This window comes from Lontra canadensis, unplaced genomic scaffold (genome assembly GCF_010015895.1).
Source record: "Lontra canadensis isolate GAN:19392208 unplaced genomic scaffold, GSC_riverotter_1.0 scaffold29, whole genome shotgun sequence".
Classification (NCBI taxonomy): domain Eukaryota; kingdom Metazoa; phylum Chordata; class Mammalia; order Carnivora; family Mustelidae; genus Lontra; species Lontra canadensis.
This window is the reverse complement of record NW_022631023.1, coordinates 17940661-17961170: the sequence shown is the minus strand read 5'-3', so window position 1 is coordinate 17961170 and position 20510 is coordinate 17940661. Positions and strand designations below refer to the sequence as shown.

General features: G+C 38.9%; 1 protein-coding gene across 7 annotated transcripts in view; it reads right to left on the bottom strand.

Annotated features, from left to right (window-relative positions):
* The window catches only part of APP (amyloid beta precursor protein), a 265962-nt gene that overhangs the window by 69793 nt on the left and 175659 nt on the right, over positions 1-20510 (bottom strand). For all 7 annotated transcript variants that reach the window (XM_032865489.1, XM_032865490.1, XM_032865491.1 and 4 more), the window contains 3 exons: positions 17633-17766; positions 11711-11785; positions 10852-11010 (listed from right to left, as the gene is read on the bottom strand). In XM_032865489.1, coding sequence (XP_032721380.1) covers positions 10852-11010; positions 11711-11785; positions 17633-17766 — 368 coding nt within the window. The remainder of the gene's footprint in view (positions 1-10851; positions 11011-11710; positions 11786-17632; positions 17767-20510) is intronic.

Genomic DNA, 20510 nt, shown 5'->3' with positions numbered 1-20510 from the left:
CCTATAGGAAATATTTAAAGGGGTCCTCTAAGCAAAAAGAGGGCCTAAAAGTAACATAGACCAGAAAGGAAGAGAGACAATATACAGTTTCTAAACATCAACAATAAGACAGAAGAAAGAGAAATTAAGGAGTCGATCCCATTTACAATTCACCCAAGACCATAAGATACCTAGGAATAAACCTAACCAAAGAGGCAAAGAATCTGTACTCAGAGAACTATAAAGTACTCATGAAAGAAACTGAGGAAGACACAAAAAATGGAAAAACATTCCATGCTCACAGACTAGAAGAACAAATATCGTGAAAAGGTCTATGGTACCTAAAGCAATCTACACATATAATGCAATCCCTATCAAAATACCACCAATTTTTTTCCCCAAAGAAATGAACAAATAATCCTAAAATTTATATGGAACCAGAAAAGACCCCGAATAGCCAGAAGAATGTTGAAAAAGAAAATCAAAGTCGGCAGCATCACAATTCCAGACTTCAAGCTCTATTACAAAGCTGTAATTATCAAGACAGTATGGTACTGGCACAAAAACAGACACATAGATCAATGGAACAGAATAGAGAGCCCAGAAATGGACCTTCAACTCTATGGTCAACTAATCTCAACAAAGCAGGAAAGAATGTCCAATGGAAAACAGATAGTTTCTTCAATAAACGGTGCTGGGAAAACTGGACAGCCACATGCAGAAGAATGAAACTGGACCATTTCCTTATATCACACACAAAAACAGACTCAAAATGGATGAAAGATCTAAATGTCATACTGGAATCCATCAAAATCTTTGAGGAGAATACAGGCAGCAACCTCTCTGACTTCAGCCACAGCAACTTCTTCCTGGAAACATCACCAAAGCCAAGGGAGGCAAGGGCAAAAATGAACTATTGGGATTTCATCAAGATCAAAAGCTTTTGCACAGCAAAGGAAACAGTCAACAAAACCAAAAGACAGCCAATAGAATGGGAGAAGATAATTGCAAATGACATATCAGATAAATGGCTAGTATCCAGTCTATAAAGAACTTACCAAACTCAACACCCAAAGAAAAAATAATCCAATCAAGAAATGGGCAGAAGACATGAACAGACATTTCTGCAAAGAAGACATCCACATGGTCAACAGACACATGAAAAAGTGCTCCACATCACTCAGCATCAGGGAAATACAAATCAAAATCTCAATGAGATACCACCTCACACCAGTCAGAATGGCTAAAATTAACAAGTCAGGAAACAACAGATGTTGGTGAGGATGTAGAGAAAGGAGAACCCTCCTACACTTTTGGTGGGAATGCAAGCTGGTGCAGCCACTCTGGAAAAGTACGGAGGTTCCTCAGAAAGTTGGAAAATAGAGCTGCCCTATGACCTGGCAATTGCACTACTGGGTATTTACCCCAAAGATACAAATGTAGTGATCCGAAGGGGCATGTGCACCCCATTTATAGAAGCAACGTCCACCAGCCATCAAAAAATAAAAATCTTGACATTTGCAACGATGTGGATAGAACTAGAGGGTATTACGCTAAGTGAAATAAGTCAGTCAGAGAAAGACAATTATCATATGATCTCACTGATATGAGGAATTTGAGAAACAAGACAGAGGATCTTGGGGAAGGAAGTGAAAAAGAAACAAGATGAAACCAGAGAGGCAGACAAACCATAAGAGACCATTGATATCAGGAATCAAACTGAGGGTTGCTGGAGGGGAGGCGGGTGGCAGGGACGGGGTTAGCTGGGTGATGGACATTGGGGACCGTATGTGCTATGGTGAGCGCTGCGAATTGTGTAAGACTGATAAATCACAGACCTGTACCCCTGAAACAAATAATATATTATATGCTAATAAAATAAATAAATACACATATAAATAGCACTGATTTGAGTTCCTGGAGCTGTTCTAGTAAATTATTAAACCTAAGGAGGGGGTTATGGGAACCCCCGATTCATGGCTGGTTGATCAGAAGGAAAAATGTGTGTGAAAAAACCTGACACTTGGGATTGGCATCTGAAATAGGGGACATTCTGATAGGTCTGAGCCCTTAACCAATGGGGCCTATGCTAACGATGGGTTTGTTAGTGTCAGAATTATTTAATGTGAGGGAAAAGAACCTCACACATTTGGTAGCAGGATACAGAGAGTGGAGTTACACAAACCACATCTATAAATCAGTGAAGACAGCATATAGAACTGGAGTTCAGGACCTGACCCAAACCCCAGAATCAACACTTTTGGACCAACTCTAGCATACACTGGATACAGAGCTTAGATCAACCAAAATGAGAGCAAAGAAGGGCCAGAAATCCCCTGGACTTGTAGGGCAGGTCTTCAGTTCTTGTTTAGTCAAGCTGTGAGCTACGCTGAAGCTCTTAATGATGAACACATTAATATAACCCAGAAGGCAAAGCCCAGAGAGCTGCAGAAGAAACCATAAACAAAGGATGCTTGAAAGTATACCACAGACCCTTGAAAAGATTTGTCAAACAGTCTGATCACCTTACACATGCCAACGGTGACATAATCTTGACTTTTTAGATGAGAGTTACAATTATGTTTTAATTTTGCATATTCATGCTTGCGTTTTGGCATTTTTGCTTCCCATATCCTCTCACTGGTTACACCATGCTCAAAGATATGGACATTTATATTTCATTTCACCCTCTGCTCATACTCTTGCTAACCACAGTGCCTTGATCTAGTGGAAACGTTAATGTGAAGAAACGTGAGATATGCTTATATAAACCCAAATGCAACCTAGATCAGTGGATGAGCTTCACAAAATAAGTGAACTCCCTGATAATGAAGGGGGGTGGAAATCAGAGGGGGAAACGAACCACGGGAGACTATGGACTCCGAGAAACTGAGGGTTTCAGAGGGGAGGGAGGTGGGGGATGGGTGACTCCACCTACTGCATGGAGCACTGGGTGTTATTCGTAAACACTGAATCTTGGAACACTACAGCAAAAAATCATGATGCGCTATATGGTGACTAACATGATGTTAAAAAAAAACAAAAAAACACCAACTCCCTGAAACCCATGTGTAATTCTGTGTGTGTTTGTGTATGTGTTTCTTGGGAGACGATCCCAAGTTGCTGTCTGTTCTAACAGGGTAGATGTCTGCAACAAGCCCGGCAGGTAAGGGCAGGTAATGACCTGTGGATCATTAAATAATGTGTTAGCATGCCTTTGTCTAAAAAGTGAAGTATTTATGTTTTCATAGTGGGTTCTGATTTTGAAGGGTGAAATGAAAACAAGATATCAACATATTAATCTGTACATGCGACCTATGCTGGAATGAGATAGGACATCCTGGTGCTGCACGTTTTGATGATATCTGATGAAGAGCTGTTTTGACTTCAAAGGCAGTGATGAAACAGGGCTCTGCGGTGGAGGGAATCTGGTGATGAATATGGACTCAGAGGCACAGGACAGCTTTCACACTAATGCTTTTCCTACATGCTTCATAATTTTTTTTTTTTTTAAGATTTTTATTTTTTATTTTGTAAGAGTGAGAGAAAGCACAAGAGAGCTCAGGTAGGAGGCAGAGGAAGAGGGAGAGAGAGAATCTCAAATGAACTCCACACTGAGCACAGAGCCCAATGTGAGACTGTGGGACTCAATCTCACAACCCTGAGGTCATGACTTGAGCCAAAATCAAGAGTTGGATGCTCAACTGACTGAGCCACCCAGGCGTCCCCTACTTCAAAATTTTCTATTTAACTTAATTCAATTAAAAACAGAAAGCACTAGGGTCTCTGGTATACATACTTCCTGTTGGTCTTTAGAAGATCTGTCTGTTGAGTCTGGCAGAGTCAAAGCAAGGTAAGGAGGTCCTATTGAGAGGTTTCCTGAAACACCATATAAACCACTCATCATACGCTATAGGATTTTGCTCAATGAGTGCTGATTCTCCTGTTTTCTTTTCCACTTGTTTGTTACTGGGTCTGTCCTTAAAAGCCCTCAAGTCAACGAGTCTCCTTGTGCTCATCCATTTTAACAAATCTCAACTAAAAATAAACAGATGAATGATGAATGGATGGACAATAAGCATATAAGGTGATTTTCAACATAGCAGTCTTTTTAGGTACTTTTAGGTACTTTGATGTACTTTCAAGTACGTTCAGATCAGCATTACAAAATTTTTGGTGTATTAAAATTTAGAGGGAAGAATGTCTTACTTATCTTCTGTCTCATCTGTCTCATTGCCTTCAACATTAAGAACTAGGCAAATACGTTTTAACTTATTTACCGTCCATTATATTGAGGTTCAGGTGTCCCATATTTACCTTGGCGTGTAGATACATGCTCTCTACGCTATTCTATAAATGCCCACATCTCTTTTTTTGACCCGAAGTGATTAGCAGAAAATGAAGAGTGGTAGGGAGAAGAGGAGTTTGCAATATCACATGAAAACTTTTTAAAATGGGTAAGTTAAGCACCTCAATTTTATACCAATTAATTTCTGTCCTTTATTTTCTCCAATGATTTTGCTGCTTCTTATTGAATATTTATTGCCCTGCCATGAGAGCACTCAATCTCCATCCCGGGACAAAAATCATGTTCTCTGATGATATATCTCACAAATCATTACATTAACGTTCTACCAAAGAATTCTACGTGGTAGTTTTCCAGAATCTCAGGAAAATTTAACATTTGGTCAAAGTAACCAGAAATGAGAAAGGAAAGAAGGTTGGTGCTAAACAAAGTGCCAATTTTTTTCTTCCCCCTCAACCAAATGTTGAGAATCTGAGTGTGAGGTATCAGATATAAGCAGGAGACTACTTTTAGTATGAAGAAGGCTGCCATCATGACACGGGAAAAAAAAATAACACTAACTACTGGCACACAGACAAGACAGAAATACATGAAAACATTTCCTAATTGTCACTTCCATGCAGAGAACGCTTCAAAGTTATTGTAGTCAGAGGGCACCTAGATGCTCAGTCCATTAAGCGTCCTGCTTGAGATTCTCTCTCTCTGTCTGCCCCTCCCCATCATGGTCTCTCTCTCTCTCTATTAAATACATAAATTAATAAATCTTAAAAAAAAAGGATGTTATCTAATGGGAGATTTAGAATAAGTATCTATAAAGACACCAAAAATCTCAGAATTACAAAGAAATCTTTTGTAATTTGTCTCTCATCTTTTAGCACATTTCAGTTCTTGCTAATTAGGAGCTCCTGAGTTTTACCAGACCTAAGCCATTTTAAAATTTCTTTAAAAATATTTTATTTATTTATTTGACAGAGATAAAGAGGGAGAGATTGAGCACAAGCAGGGGAAGCAGCAGGCAGAGAGAGAGGAAGAAGCAGGCTCTCCGCTGACCAGGGAGTCCAACGTGGGACTCAATCCCAGGACCCTGGGATCATGACCTGAACTGAAGGCAGTTGCTTAAGCAACACAGGTGCCCAGGAAGCTTTATTTTAAACAGAAATTCCTATCAAGCCTTTAGTTTAACTGTACAGGAGCTTGCTTAAGGCTAACTGCTCTCCAGATTACAGACAATGTTGGCTAGTCAGGCACTATCACTGTCTTCTCTCCATCTAGGAGTAGAATCCTGACAGTTACAAAAAGGAAGGCTCAGATCACATTTAGCTCATCTTTCATGAGGTTGTAAGTTGCCTTGATATGAGCTCTGAGAAAGTAGGAAGTTAGAAGCACAGGTAGAGGTCTGTTTTTTTAAATGATGATAATTTAGTTTTAGGAAGTACTTAAGTTTGGTAGTGATCCAGTTGTGTGATACAACTCTGGAGAGGAATTTCACATTTCTCAGGGGGTGTGGGGGGGCAGAGGGATAACTCTGATTGTCCAAGGAAACTTCAAGAAAAGTGAAAAAATTAAAGGGGCTGGTCCTTAGAAGAGTCACTAGCTCTCTATAGATTAAGAGTTTATGCTGAGGGCAAAGACCAAATTATTCCTGAGGAAAACACAACTGTTCCATCTCCTGTAATACTGGAAGTATTTGGATATTGTAAAATTCGACACATACTTCAAACAATGCACTTGTAGATTGCCTGTTTACTGGATCAGCCAGAGGGCACATAATTCATGAAAGAGGAAATTTAGAATATAAAGCACAAACACGAGGACCCACAAATGAAATTCATTAGTACAGCAAAACCTCCTAGCTGTACAAAAACATCATCACCTAATAGGTCTAAGCTCAGGTTGAAAAATGTAGATAAAATTATGGATTAAACCTGAGCCTCAGTGAGACCATGGAAACAATCCATGTTATTTCAGATTCCCATGTGGCAAAGGCTGGGACTGGTGGAATATGGTCAGGGTTAATGGGATATTAATTTTGAAGGTGCTCTCAGCTATAGAATCCAGGAAAAAAACACTTTGACTAATTCATTTCCTTATATTCAACTAACACTTACTGAATATTTCATACTTAACAGGCACTGTGTTAAGTATGATGGAAATCTCAGAAAAATTTATTTATGGCTCCAATATAAGACATGACCTTCCTCAGACAGTAACTGGCACACTCCTGATATGTCTTTTTTTTTTTTTTTGTCTTCTAATAGCAATACAGAAAGATCTTAAAAAGGGACTTAGAACTTTCTTGCATTTTTTCAAAGTGCAGAGCCCTATCAAGCTATATGTTAAAATAAACACTCAAAATAAAATTTAAATAAAACACTCATTAACTCAACAAAAATGGCAGGAAATACCAAGATTGTAGGCCTGTGACTATCCAGCCCCAGTTTTTATTACATGGAAGAGTTTTATGCATTTCTAGGTATGAATTCAATAGACTTCTTGGATCAATCAACAACAATCTTGATTTTTTTTAAGATTTTAGTTATTTTTATTTATTTTTTTTTTAGGATTTTATTTATTAATTCAACAGAGAAAGAGAGAGAGAACAAGCAGGGGGAGTGGAAGAGAGAGAAGCAGGCTTCCTGCTGAGCAGGGAGCCCCATGTGGGGCTTGAACCCAGAACCCTGGGATTATGACCTAAGCCAAAGGCAGACATTTAAGTGACTAAACCACCCAGGTGCCCCTTCAGATCTTATTTTTTTGAGAGAGTGAAAGAGAGAGGGAGGGGGAGAGAGAGAGAGAACATGAGCAATAGGGCAGGGGTAGAGGGAGAAGCGGGCTCCCTGCTGAGCAGGGCACCCAGTGTGGGACTCCATCCCAGGACCCTGGGATCACGACCTGACTGGAAGGCAGATGCTTCACTGACTGAGCCACACAAGTGCCCCTAATTTTTTTTTTTTTTTGGACAATAAAATAGTTCTCCCTAATCCAGTCTTAAATTTTTATTTCAAATAAACATGATGTTTAATTCTACATGAAGAGATCGACAGGCCCAGAACAATCACGATTACGACCAGCCTGAAACGATCCACTTTGGTAATACAGGAAGCTTTGGCAAACGCTCTTCTCCTCACTGTCTTTCGTGGGATGGCGGGTTGCATGGAACCCAAAATTCTGAAACGTGCATTTGTTGCAACGACTCCATTCAGTCCTCATCTTGTATTTAACTCCATCAATGTCCCTTAGTGAAGACCCTACTTTGGAGATCAGGACTTTCGGCTGGAACGCTCCATTAAATGTCAGCAGTTAGCATTCTTGTCTCAACGCCTGACCGCTGCCCTGTCCTGGCAAAGGATCCCGATGGCCCTCACCCCCAAATCGAGTCCTCTACAAAAAGAGCACCAAGGAATCAAGGGACTTTTCTCCAAATGCATGTAAACAGAATTTTACTGAACAGGGCTAGGACAGAGATTTTTTTTTTTCTGAATGGAAAATGAAAATGCTAATGTGATATTTTTTTTTCCAAAAGGTTTTTGTTCAGAGAGGAAGCGTGGTCTAATAAGAGGGACTGTGGTGGTCAGCTGTGACTCGCAGCTCCACTCTGTCTGTTAGCCAGGGCAGCAGTGTCACCCTGAACCGGACACTTGATCTCAGTGACATCACTGGTGGAACAGGGTCAATCCTGTCTCACCATCTATAAGAGCACCAGAAGCTCTTTTAAGGTTCCTCAGAGCTTTCAGCTTTCTGTACCGTAATGTCCGCAGAAAAAGAAAAATCAAAATGAGGGGCATCAATGTAAGTGGGTGGCTATTTGGTTTAGTTACATAATTTATGCAGATTGCTCCTTTCAGCCAAGATGAAGTAATGAGAACCATATTTACCCGGTCACCTATAACAACCAGAAGAGACAGAACTGTGTTTCTTAGAGATATTCGACATCAGGTGACGGGTAGTGTACACTGTGAAAGGGGAAACGAATGAGATGAGCCCTCCAGCTCCTCTGGCTTTTCGTCATGCGCTTCCAGGCTGTCACTCCAGGTGCAGGAACCAGCTGGAGCCTGGTGGACTCCCACAGTGAAGGCAGGTGAGAGTCTAGAGGGACGAAGGCAGCCAGCAGTTGCAGGCAAGTGCCAGGAGAAGAGAGTTGCCCAGATGTGCACGCAATGGCCCTTGAGAAAGTAGCTAAGCAATGATCAGGGCATGCAAGTAAAAGAACCCAACCAAGGCCATGGGGAAGAAAAAACTATCCAAAAGGACTAGAGGCAACAGTGCCTGGTGTTCATACAGGTCAGAAATAGCATCTGCTCTCACCATCCAGACAGGAAAACATGAATACTAGTATTCATGGTAGATTACTCAGTAGGTCCTAACCTCCATATTGGAGAATAAGGAGCCATAAGCTGATAATCACTCTGATCCCACCAAGCAAGTCTTAAAAGCAAAACCCGAAAGGATCAAACTGTTTCTGAGTAATTTAACAACTTTGCAGAACAAAACTCAAGAAGAGAGGTATATAAAAGTACCCAGCACTCAATAAGGTAAAGTTTACAGTGTCTAACAGCCAATAAAAAACTACTAGGTATGAAATGAAGGAAAATATCACATATAATGAAAAAAAAAATCAATCAAAATCGACCCAAGGCTGACATAGCTGTTAGAGGTGGCAACCAAAGGTATTACAAGTTACTATATATAATGCATTCCACAGGTTCAAACACATAATAAATGGAATATATAAAAATAACAAACAGAAACCAGACTAAACTTCTAGATATGAAATGCACGAGATGAAAAACAGCCAGATGGGGGTAACAGCTGATTGAAATCCATATGGCACATCATAATCAAATTACTCAAAACTGGTGAGAAAGAGAAAATCTTCAGAGCAGAAGGATTTAAAAAAAGAAGATAGAGGGCACCTGGGAGGCTTAGTCAGTTAAGGATCAGACTGCTGATTTTGACTCAGGTTACATCTCAAGGTCATGAGATTGAGGCCTGTATTGGTCTCTGTGCTGGGTATGGAGTCTGCTCACGAGTCTCTCTCATCCTCTGCCCACTTCCCCCCCCCTCTTAAAAAAAATAATAAAAAGATATATTATTTACAGAGACAAAGGATAAAAGTATTCTTATTGGAAACTACGCAAGTAAGACAATGGAACACCATCATTAAAGTGGCTGAAGAAGAAAACGTCATCCTAAAATTCTATACCCAGCAGAAATGTCTATCAAAAACGTAGGTGAAATATAGATCTTTTCAGATATACCCAAGCAAAAGAATTATTTCCCAATCTACATGTATTAAAAAAATTTTTAAAGGAAGTCCTCTGGATAGAAAGAAAATAATTCCAGATGGATCTATACAAGGAATAAAGGGCACCAGAAATGGTAATTATTTCTTATTATGTAAAACTCTTTAAAAGATAACTTACTGTTTGAAAGAAAATTAATAATAATGTAGTATCGAAAACGTATGATAACAACAGCACAAAGATTGGAAAAAAGGAAATCGAAGAATTTGAGTATGAGTTTCTTCTAATATACCTGAAATGGCATAATATCACTTATACTGGTATAATATTGTGAACTGTTAGAAACATTTTCTAAAACCCTAAGGCAAACACTAAAATAACAAAATACAGAGTGTTACAGCTAAAAATCCTACAAAGAGCACAAAAGAAAATCATAAAAAACATTCTATGAGCCCAAATTTGGCCAAAAAAAAGAAAAAGGGGACAAAGAACAGATGGTACAAATAGGAAACAGAGCAAGATGACAGATTTAGGTATAACTGTATCAATAAGTTCATGAAGTCTTCTCAATTAAAAGGCAAGGTTCAACTGTGTGCTGCCTATAGGAAATGCACATCAAATATAAAGACAGATAGGTTAAACAAAAGTATAAGGATGGAAAAATGATATGCTAGGATAACATTGATCAAAATAAAGCTGAAATAGCTTTAATATTAGACAGAGTAATTTCAGAAAAAAACACAAGACCTGGGAGAAGCAGGGCATTTCATAATGAGAAGCAGCGGGGTGAAGGAGGACATAACAACTCTGAATGTTTACACACCTAAAAACAAAGCCTCAAAATACAAAAAGCAAAACCTGACAGCCTCACACGAGAAAATGTCAGACTTTAATAGCAATTCCTTAGTAATGGATAGAACAGACAGACTAAATGCACACACGCTCATGCTCAGAATGTTCCTGCTGTCTGAAGTAAACTCTCCCACGAAGGCTCATTGAAGAGATACGCGTGCATTGCTTGCTAAGCCTTTCTGGGCATTTATTGCTGAAAACCTTGTTGGCCTCCTGATGCCTCCTGACATGAGCGGACGCCATGACTGACGAGGGCTTTCCCCTCAGAGACTATGGAGGCTGGTCTGAGCAGGAAACTTGAGTTCTAGCTCCTGTTATGACTTTAAAAATCCTGATACCTTGGCCAAATCCCAACTTCCCATGACGCTTGGTTACAGGTCATTAGACAGGGAAGCTGGGCTTGGGTATATATAGAAATCCTGCCTGCCGTCGTGTGTGTGTGTGGTGCCCTACAGGATCTGGGAGACCTACCCGAGGGGGCACAGCCTGCAGAGCAGTGATGTAATTCTCCAGAGCCAGGCGGCGGCGGTCATTGAGCATGGCTTCCACGCGGGCCATGTGCGTCTCCACCAGCTGCTGCCTCTCGTTGGCGGCTTCCTGCTCCAGAGACTCCACTTTCTCCTGGAAGTGCTGTCGTTGCAAACACACGTCAGTCGAGGACCGAACAAGGAGGACGGGGCAGCAAATGCAAGTGTTTCCAGCTGGGCATCGTATGTCGTTTCACTCAAAGATTTATAGTCCCTCCCACATTTTGACTGATTCACCGTGTTTTATGGGCTTCCTCCCTTTCCTGTCCTCCATCTCCCAACCTGATTTCTCACCGTAAATCATTATTTTATATTTAGTCCCCGAAGACTGATTTGACTAACCATAATACAGGATAAATTTCTGTGTTCTTAAAACTCTGAATTCCATTGCAGATAAAAAGAATTCCTCTTACTCGAAGTACTTCAATTTCAGAAAACGACCAGGAGACTCTCACAGTTTCCTTGAAGGTAGTTTTGAGAGGACTTCCTGTCACAAATTCTAATCAAGATGTAATTTTTGCCCAAGGAAGAAGCAGCAGCAGATTTTGGCCATCAGAAAGATATATTATCGATACAAAGCAGGCGGCAAATAACAATAGGAGTTTTATGGAAATGAATTGTAACTTGAGCTCATTAAAAGCAAATACAAGGAAAAATTTAAGAAACGGAATTACTGGACAATTATGAGCCACAGACCAAATTGATGGGACTATGCCCAACCACCCGGGGAATACGACCATTCATCCAGAGATGCTAGGAGATGTGTAGGCCTGTGCTGCTGGGTAAACTAGCCCGGGTTTTACCTGAATAACCGCTTTCTTGTCGGCTTTAGGCAAGTTCTTTGCCTGTCGTTCTGCCTCTTCCCATTCTCGCATGACCTACAAAATGAGGAAACATTTGAATTTAAAATCATCAGTTCTTTTTCCCCCCAATTTATATTTAATGAGACATTATTTCCTTTCTGTACTTGACATTTTCAACGTTTTAAAAAATTATCTCATTCCAGTCCTATCTCAAAATGGTTTTATCTGACCTCCCACTAAGATGGAAATCATCTATCGTACAGAATATTAAACACAGGGCTCACATTTATTGAAGGAATATGACCCTTTGAAACAAAGTTGGTCTTTTTTGCTCTTCCTCAGGAATGGCTGGAAGTCATTTTATTTGATGTGCACAAATGTCAACGACTCATAAAAGGCATATATATATATATTTATTGAACAAAGATTTCCTCCGTTAAATTGAGTGCATTTTTTAAGTCTTTTGTGAAAGTAAGTTATAAAATTTAAAGCTGTGTATTTTTCAAACAGTAAAGCGGGGGAAGGCATGAACATTTTATGCGTGCGCACACATGCCGTGAACACACTACCAAAAAGACGTTACACGATGGAGAAAGGAAAAGAAGGCTTCCATTGTCACAATTCCTCGGAGCCACCCCAGTGACGGGTAATGAGGGCCTTTTGCTCACCCACTGCCATCATGCACAGCAAAGAATACCCGAAGTACCTCCAGAAATCCCAAGAGTAAGTACACATTATAATGTTCTGAACGTAGCCAAACTTATTTTTGGCAAGTTATGCTAATTTAGTAACCAGGCTAATCTGCTTGGTAGGAAGAGAAAGCTTCCTCTTCTCATCCTTGAAGTTCACCCAGGATTATTACCCTGAGAGAGGTTTGTTCATTGACTTGAATGCAAAGAGGAGAAGTCTGCAGCTGCCTGTTGTTGAAATGAAATGATACTAGATTCTTAACCACCTATGGCTGCCTTTCCTTTTCAAGTGTACTACTCTGCTGTCAAGCAGAGCTTTTCTAAGCGCAACTCGTAACTGAACCAGGTGAAATAAAGAACGGGAAGATCAAGGAAGAAAAGTAATGATCAACTGACAGATGTGTACTTGCATACTTTGTAGACACACAAAGCATAAAAGAACCTGATTTCTGTACCATAAGAGCCTATTATTTATAGGTATTTATTCCACAAAGAATTGATTTTTCTGACATCAAGATTAAAAAAGAGAGAGAGATAGAGAGACCTGGATAAAAAACTAGTGATAGAGAATTTCTATGAGATAATAACTTATCAAATCACTGTGTGGGCTATTATTTAGGTATTTTATACTCTAGCATTAATTTGCTGTGTACGATACAAGACTAGCTTCCTTGTGGTCTCTTTATAAAAATTATGGAGAAAATAGAATGGAGTGAATTTTCTACTATAGTTGAAGAACATGTTAAAAAATAACCTGAAAATGTCACAACAAGATTAGAACAAATGCCCCACTGCTATGAATAAGAAGAGAATACAAAAGAAAAGAAACATTATCCCAGATGCCTCAGTGTCTCTAAGAGTTAATGAAGGGCAGCCGTAGGGAGGGGGCTGCAGAAAACTACCTTTGTTTTATGGATAAGACTTGCAGCTTGCAGTAAAAATATTTCAATTTCCTGCTCTGAGAATATTCACAGTGGAAGTACTCTACTATGAACTCTTCAGGCAAGGAATCTCAAAATTAGTTTGAGAGAGAAGCCAAATGTCTTACTGGACTCTGAAAAGTGATCTCCTGTATATCTTTACATTTTTACCATTCCACCTTGCATGTTCAGAACCTGGCCTGTAAACTTTGAGCTGGGGAAATACAGGGAATAATTATATTTATTTAGCTAATAAACTGAAAATAAACATCAGTTGAAAATGAAACCGAATTTGATTTTTAGAGGAATTTAACAATAACCTATGCTCTCACAAATAAAACGATTCACTGATACCATCACACTAGGCCTATTTAATGCAAGGTAAGCATACACCGTAAGCTCAATGTCTCTCTGAACAATGGCTACCGCTAAGATGTCCCAGTAATAGATAACATTACTGCAGATTGGTTACATAGCAGACTCTGTATTAAGCGCTTTATAAAATCTGTGGGATTAGTCATGGTGATCTCCATTTATGGACCAGATTAAGTCACCTGCTCAAGGTCACGGAGAAAAAAAAAAATGGAGAATAAAGGATATAAACCAAGATCTTTGTGGCTTTAAGGACCATGCTTTTATCCTTTACTGCCCAATTTGCCATTATAAAACATAAAAATTACATATATATCATATATATGATTTATATAAGTTATATTCTTATATAGCTAATTATATAAATGTCTAGTTATATATAATATATAAATATACATACAAGTACATATAAATTACATATATAATTATATAAAAATTGTTCAATGGCAAATTCAATGGATGAGCTAAGTTTTCTTGTATTTGGTGACAGGAAAAGGACTATTCCTAAGATACTGATGTTTATCTTAAAAATAATAAATTCAGAGAAAGGTCAAATTTCATTTTGGAGAATTTCATTTTAAGGACATATTACAACTGCTAAGTCCATAAGTAATATGTATAATTATTATAAGATATATAAATATTTAATAAAAGTATTTATAGACTATTCAGAATCTTCTATTTTCTAGACACAACTCAGGACATATGCAAACAGAAATCTATAAGTTTAGTTATCATGACGCCCAACAACCCAATACCAAGGCCCCCAAATACCAAACTCCCCCCCGTCAAATCTCTGTGCTCATAAGACAACAAATAGTAACAAAAATTACAATAAGAAGAAATTAAAATTCTCAGGTTGCTCCATATAGTCTTGTAAAGTATCTCCCCACTGAATGAACAAAAGTATCAGGATCATCAGATTATGGATCTTCAAAGACTTGGCTGTTTCTTATAGAGAAAATGACAACTAATACATAGAGAGTTAAGAGGCAGACAGGCAAGTACAAAGGCAAACAGTCCTCAGAATTCAGTACCACAGATTAGGGAGATATATGTTAACCTCAGGCATCTCTCTATCCTGGGGCCACTGGAATAAGCAGACAACATTCTCTGCTCTAGGATCACATCTCTTAAGTTAGGTCAGATACACAGTTATTTATAATAACTAAAAGATGAAGAAATTCCATAAAGATTTATATGGTTAAATAGATGTGCTAAGCTAAAACTAAGTTACTATTCTAAGAAAGATCTAGAATATCTGAAACTGACACATAGATAAAAAAAATCACTAATAAGTTCTTGGCACTGGAGATGCCAATGGGAGCTTTCAGAGTTTATTTTTTTATTACTCTTTTTTTGGACTTCATTGTCCCTGAAATGGAATTTGAGGCCAGTGAGAAGGCTCTGAAAGCTTCACAGGGAAACAGTGAGATAGGATTTAAGTTTAAAAGATGCCATTTCAGGGCCAATAAATACGACTCAACTGCTTTCTTAACGGTGATTATATATCAGCCTGTGTTTTTCCTAATGAAAAATCCTGCTTTCCAAAATTGCCTTCAGGTGAAATCTTACTGTTCCATTCTACCTAGCTTCCTAGTTCAACTTGCTTTTAGGTTTTCATCATGGCCAAAAACTACTATTGCACATTATACTCTACAGCTAACGTATTTTAGCTTTTTTTTCTTCCCTTGTTATTACTCCAAAATAAATTCAAGCATCATGGATCATGGTCACTCATCTTAAAAAAAAAAAAAAAAAGTAATTGTGTCTTTCCAGATACATTAAACAGTTCTTTTTATTTTATTTTTATTTTTTAAAGATTTTATTTATTTATTTGACAGATAGAGATCACAAGTAAGCAGAGAGGCAGGCAGAGAGAGAGGGGGAAGCGGGCTTCCCGCTGAGCAGAGAGCCCGATGTGGGGCTCGATCCCAGGATCCTGGGATCATGACCTGAGCTGAACACAGAGGCTTTAACGCAATGAGCCACCCAGGCGCCCCTAAACAGTTCTTTTTAAAATATAGGTTTTCATAAAAGACTCTTTTTTTTTTTTTTTTTTTTCCCATAAGAGACTCTTAATCTCAGGAAACAAACTAAGGGTTACTGGGGGGTGGGGTAGGAGGGATAGACATTGGGGAGGGTATGTGCTATGGTGAGTGCTGTGAATTGCATAAGACTGATGATTCACATACCTCTACCCCCTGAAGCAAGTAATATATGATATGTTTATAAAAAAATAAAATATAGGTTTTATCATATTCAAGTATAGTGAGGTCAACAGATCAGGGGACAGATGCCATTGAAAAGATTGTTACTCACATACAGTTCCCAAGAGGAGTGGCATGCCATGCCATGCCACTGAGGGAAGGAAGGAGGGAAGCCCCAGGGTGGGTTGTTAAGACAGAGGAAGTGAGGGGAAAATGTAGCCAGGAGTCTCTGGTTTCCTCAGGAAGGAATGGGTGAGTCAGGGTAAGCAGGTGAAGCAGGCTTAGATTTGGGCAGTCCAACAATTTTGATATATGGGTACAGGGCTTTCCCTAGATATCTATTACCTAGCCTGGAAGTGAACAGGGCAGGTGGATAGTGGGCCAGAGAGTAGGAGCAAAATGAAGAAGGTATCTGGTAGAAATGGACTTTGGAGAGGTTGGCTTGATTATGAAAGGTGTGCCTGAAGGCTAGTCATTTGCTACCTCTAGGAGGCTAACCCTGGGAGGAGCAGTCTCCCTAGAGTTGGTAAGGTCCCAGAAGTTAAAATACCAGTGAATACAGAAAATTAAAGCCCATGACTAATGCCATCTTCTAAAGACTTCCCGTGATCTTAGAAAATATATAGTAGACTAACCCATGAGTCCTATTTAATGTCTATCAAGAAAACTTTAAGTATTTCTGCTAAATATTACCAAAATCAGTAATACTTTCTGGTATTTACTATAGAATAGTAACACCAAAAAAAGGGAATGGTTGACTTTGACCTGAGAGATTTCCTCATTCACTCACTTATGTTTCCTTAAATCTGACTTTTCCTATGGTTTTCATACTCTGAATTGTAGGCTTCAAGTTAGGCAGTAACTGACAAGGAAGTGCTGATATATATATTTGTTGAATGAATGAATGAAGCATCTGAGAAAGGGCTAAAATTATTATTTATCTTTAAAAATACAATTTATTTATTGTACAGCCATATCAGAAATTGTAACTGATATTAGTAGATATAAATTAGCCAGGTTTTGAACAAATTTTTCAATTTGTTTCATAAAGAATCTGCTAAAAAACAAACAAGCCATGGTTTGCCACACAATGTGATGAAAAGAACACTGCACTGGGAGCAAGAAAGCTTCTAGTGCCAAATGCCATCTCTTGTGTTCCTGGTGTTGCTTTGTTGTAGAGTGTGAAACCAGTCTTGAACCGCTGCTACATTATCGATTGTTTACAAAACACAGTGACATGATCATTATGGTTCACATTGCTTTTAGGTTCCCATGGTCCTATGAATTGGCTTTGGAAGAAATGTGAGATTCAAAGGTATAACACTTTGGCATCTAATAAAAAAAAATTCATCTTTATTAACAGATCATTTTAAGGGATTTTAATTTACAACATCATGGTTACAGGGCTATGTATATACAAAGTAATAAAACCAGAGAGAATGCTGCAGACATAATTTAATTTGTGCTTATGAATTCCTGCTATACTTAGTGGGACTGGATCTCTCCTAAGTGGCATGCTCAGGGAGGATTCTAAACACCCCAAACCATACCTTTAGAGCAAACATATAAAACTAAGACTTTATGCCTTTAAAGATCTGGATAAAATTAAAGACCCTTTCGGCCCCTAGGCATTAATTCATCAGCCACAGAGCCCCTACGGAGACTCCAAGGCAGAGGCCAGGCCCAAATTTCCCCTTTATTGTAAACTAAAGGACGGAAAAGTCACTTTACCTGGGACATTCGCTCACGGTGCTTGGCTTCCAGCCTCTCTTTGGCTTTCTGGAAATGGGCATGTTCATTCTCATCTCCAGGTGTCTCAAGATACTTGTCAACGGCGTCAGGGGTGCTGGCTGCTGTTGTAGGAACTATAAAGTAGAAAGGAGGTTTGAGAAGAGAAGTAGAATATCCAATCGTTTCAAAGAAAGCTGTATTTTCCGCTTACTACAGAACAAAGAATTTAGTAGAGAAGCACATACAAGAAGTTAATGCTATTTTAAGAGAACACCATGAGACATTTCACAGCACAGTACAAATGTTTCCCCTCTTTCAAGTATGGGGTGAAGGAAAATCTATAAAACAGTTCATTCTGCGAGTGTAGTGTTATATTTAAAATTCTCTGCAAAACAGGCATGCACAGAGCAAAACCAGTCAGTGTTTAATACAGACATCTTGTCCCAGATCCCTATGCCTTGTTAAATTAACTTTTGTAATCTTCAAAGTAAAATATGTTATCAATATCACACCTCATGATTCCTACAGAAAGTGAAGAAATCTCCAAATCAGTCGATTGCAGAATAACCACACCACAGAGTAAAGGTAAATTCTACACGAGGTATTTCCGATAGCTTGACGTCAAAGCCACCTTTTGTGACAAAGTGTTTCAAACACTATTCCAAACCCCATAAATGTCAATAAATGTGTTTCTGAAATCACAAAAGGATTCTTTCCTCCTTCACAAAATTTGACAACAGCCAGCCAATTCATTATACTAGTTGTCAAAAAGAAAGTGATTTCTATTTTGAATTCAACTAAAACTGCCAAGCAATATGACTGAGCTGCAACATATACTGCTAAATTACATGGAAACACAAATATCCATAAAATTGAAGAGCGTACTACAAAACAAAAATATTTTAATTCATGAGCCAAGTGAATTTTAATGCCCTATACAAACATTGTTCCAAAAGATTAGTAATTAGTGAGAATTCAGAGCATTTGTGAGCTTACAAGAAAAAAAAAAAAAAAGAAAAAAAAAGACTCTGATTTAAAGAATAGAATTACGTTCAACCAAAACAGTGAAATTAGCTCTTTTCACTATGCTTTCAGGTCAAATCAACTCAAGTATTTTATTCAAAAGATTATTCAAATATCACCAGTGTTCTGTGTATTTTTTATCACTGATTTTACCTAATTATTGACTACTATCTTTGAGATATGATATCCCAAAGAGGACTTAAAGGAGAAGTATTTATGGCTAAATCATTTTGAAACAAAGTTCTTTTTAAATTTAATTTTATTTTTTTGCCAGAGAGAGAGAGAGAGAGAGAGAGAGCGAGAGAGCGAGCGCACACAAGCAGGGGGAGCTGCAGGCAGAGGGAGAAGTAGGCTCCCAGCTGAGCAAGGAGCCTGATGCAGGACTCGATCACAGCACTCTGGGATCATGACCTGAGCCGATGGCAGACTCTTAACTGACTGAACCACCCAGGCATCCCTTCAAACAGAATTTTAAGATGTTTCCTACTGAGAAATAACCTGGAATCTTCACAGTCCAAAGACTTCAGGATTTCAACCCAAACCAGAAGCTTGTTACTTAAGTAAGATCTTTAATTTAATTTAATTTTTAAAATTTTTTACTTTTTAATTTTTTTTAAAAGATTTTGTTTTATTTGACAGACAGAGATCACAAGTAGGCAGAGAGGCAGGTAGAGAGAGAGGAGGAAGCAGGCTCTCTGCTGAGCAGAGAGCCCGATGTGGGGCTCGATCCCAGGTCCCCGAGATCATGACCTGAGCTGAGGGCAGAGGCTTTAACCCACTGAGCCATCCAGGCACCTCAGATCTTTAATTTTAAAGGGGGATATTTGCTCAGATTTCTTCCCTTGCTCTCGAGTCACTGTGTAATTATTATTTTTTTAAAATAAGAGCAATTTAGGTATCTAAACAGAGGTTGCTCTCAAGTAGAAGGAAGGAGGCAGCGTGTATGCCTGGGGTTATTTTTCAAAATACTTGTGTGTTCAGCTCTCTGCCTCCACCAGGGGATTGACTGTGAGTCAACAGGTCTGGGACCTGCACAGGGCAATACAGATTAAAATGCATCTGTCCCCACCTCCTGGATGGTAGATGAGGGAGAAGGTACTTCAGCAGAGGAAGGGGAAAAGCATCATGAGCTTTGCAATGAGGCACACCCAGCTTTCAGTCTTTCTTAGACTAGCTGTGACCCAGGGCAGCTAACATGAGTCGTCTGTGCCCCTGCTTCCTCACCGATCAGGCCAGCATCCTAGGTGCACGGGGAAAACGAGATGCCACCCACACGTTCAGGTTAGTGCCCTTCTCTCTCCTTTTGCTCATCACATGTTGTTCAAATCTTAGAACTTATGCAAACCATAGAAAAAATGAGTTTTATTTCGCATCCACTGAAAATGAATGACACACAGGACCATGAGGTACCACCCACAGGAAAAGGAATATATATTTTTCTAAAAGACCTTCGGCATAACCCCCATAGAAGGCCCACAAATGCTTGAAAAGGAGTCCCTAATTTTTAAGACTGAGAAGTAATTTTCAATTTAAAATCCTTTTTTTTTTTTAAAAAAAAGGAAATCAAAGGCAAGTGTTTTTCTGCATAAATTCAAGCAAATCAATATGCAAGTATATTTAACTTCATCAATGTTCCCCACTTGAAATGGAAGCGATGTTTAGCATTTTAAATGTGCTTCCCGTGGTTTTAATAGTTTTTTCATCTTTGTGGGTACAGCTTAAACACGAACACGTTAAAGTTCTTTTGGCACAGTACAATCCAGCAGGATGACAGAATTAGGCAGACCATATTTTCCATTTTGAATAAATGAAAATGTATGAATGTTTGGGGTTCTTTTCACCAATCGAGATAGCC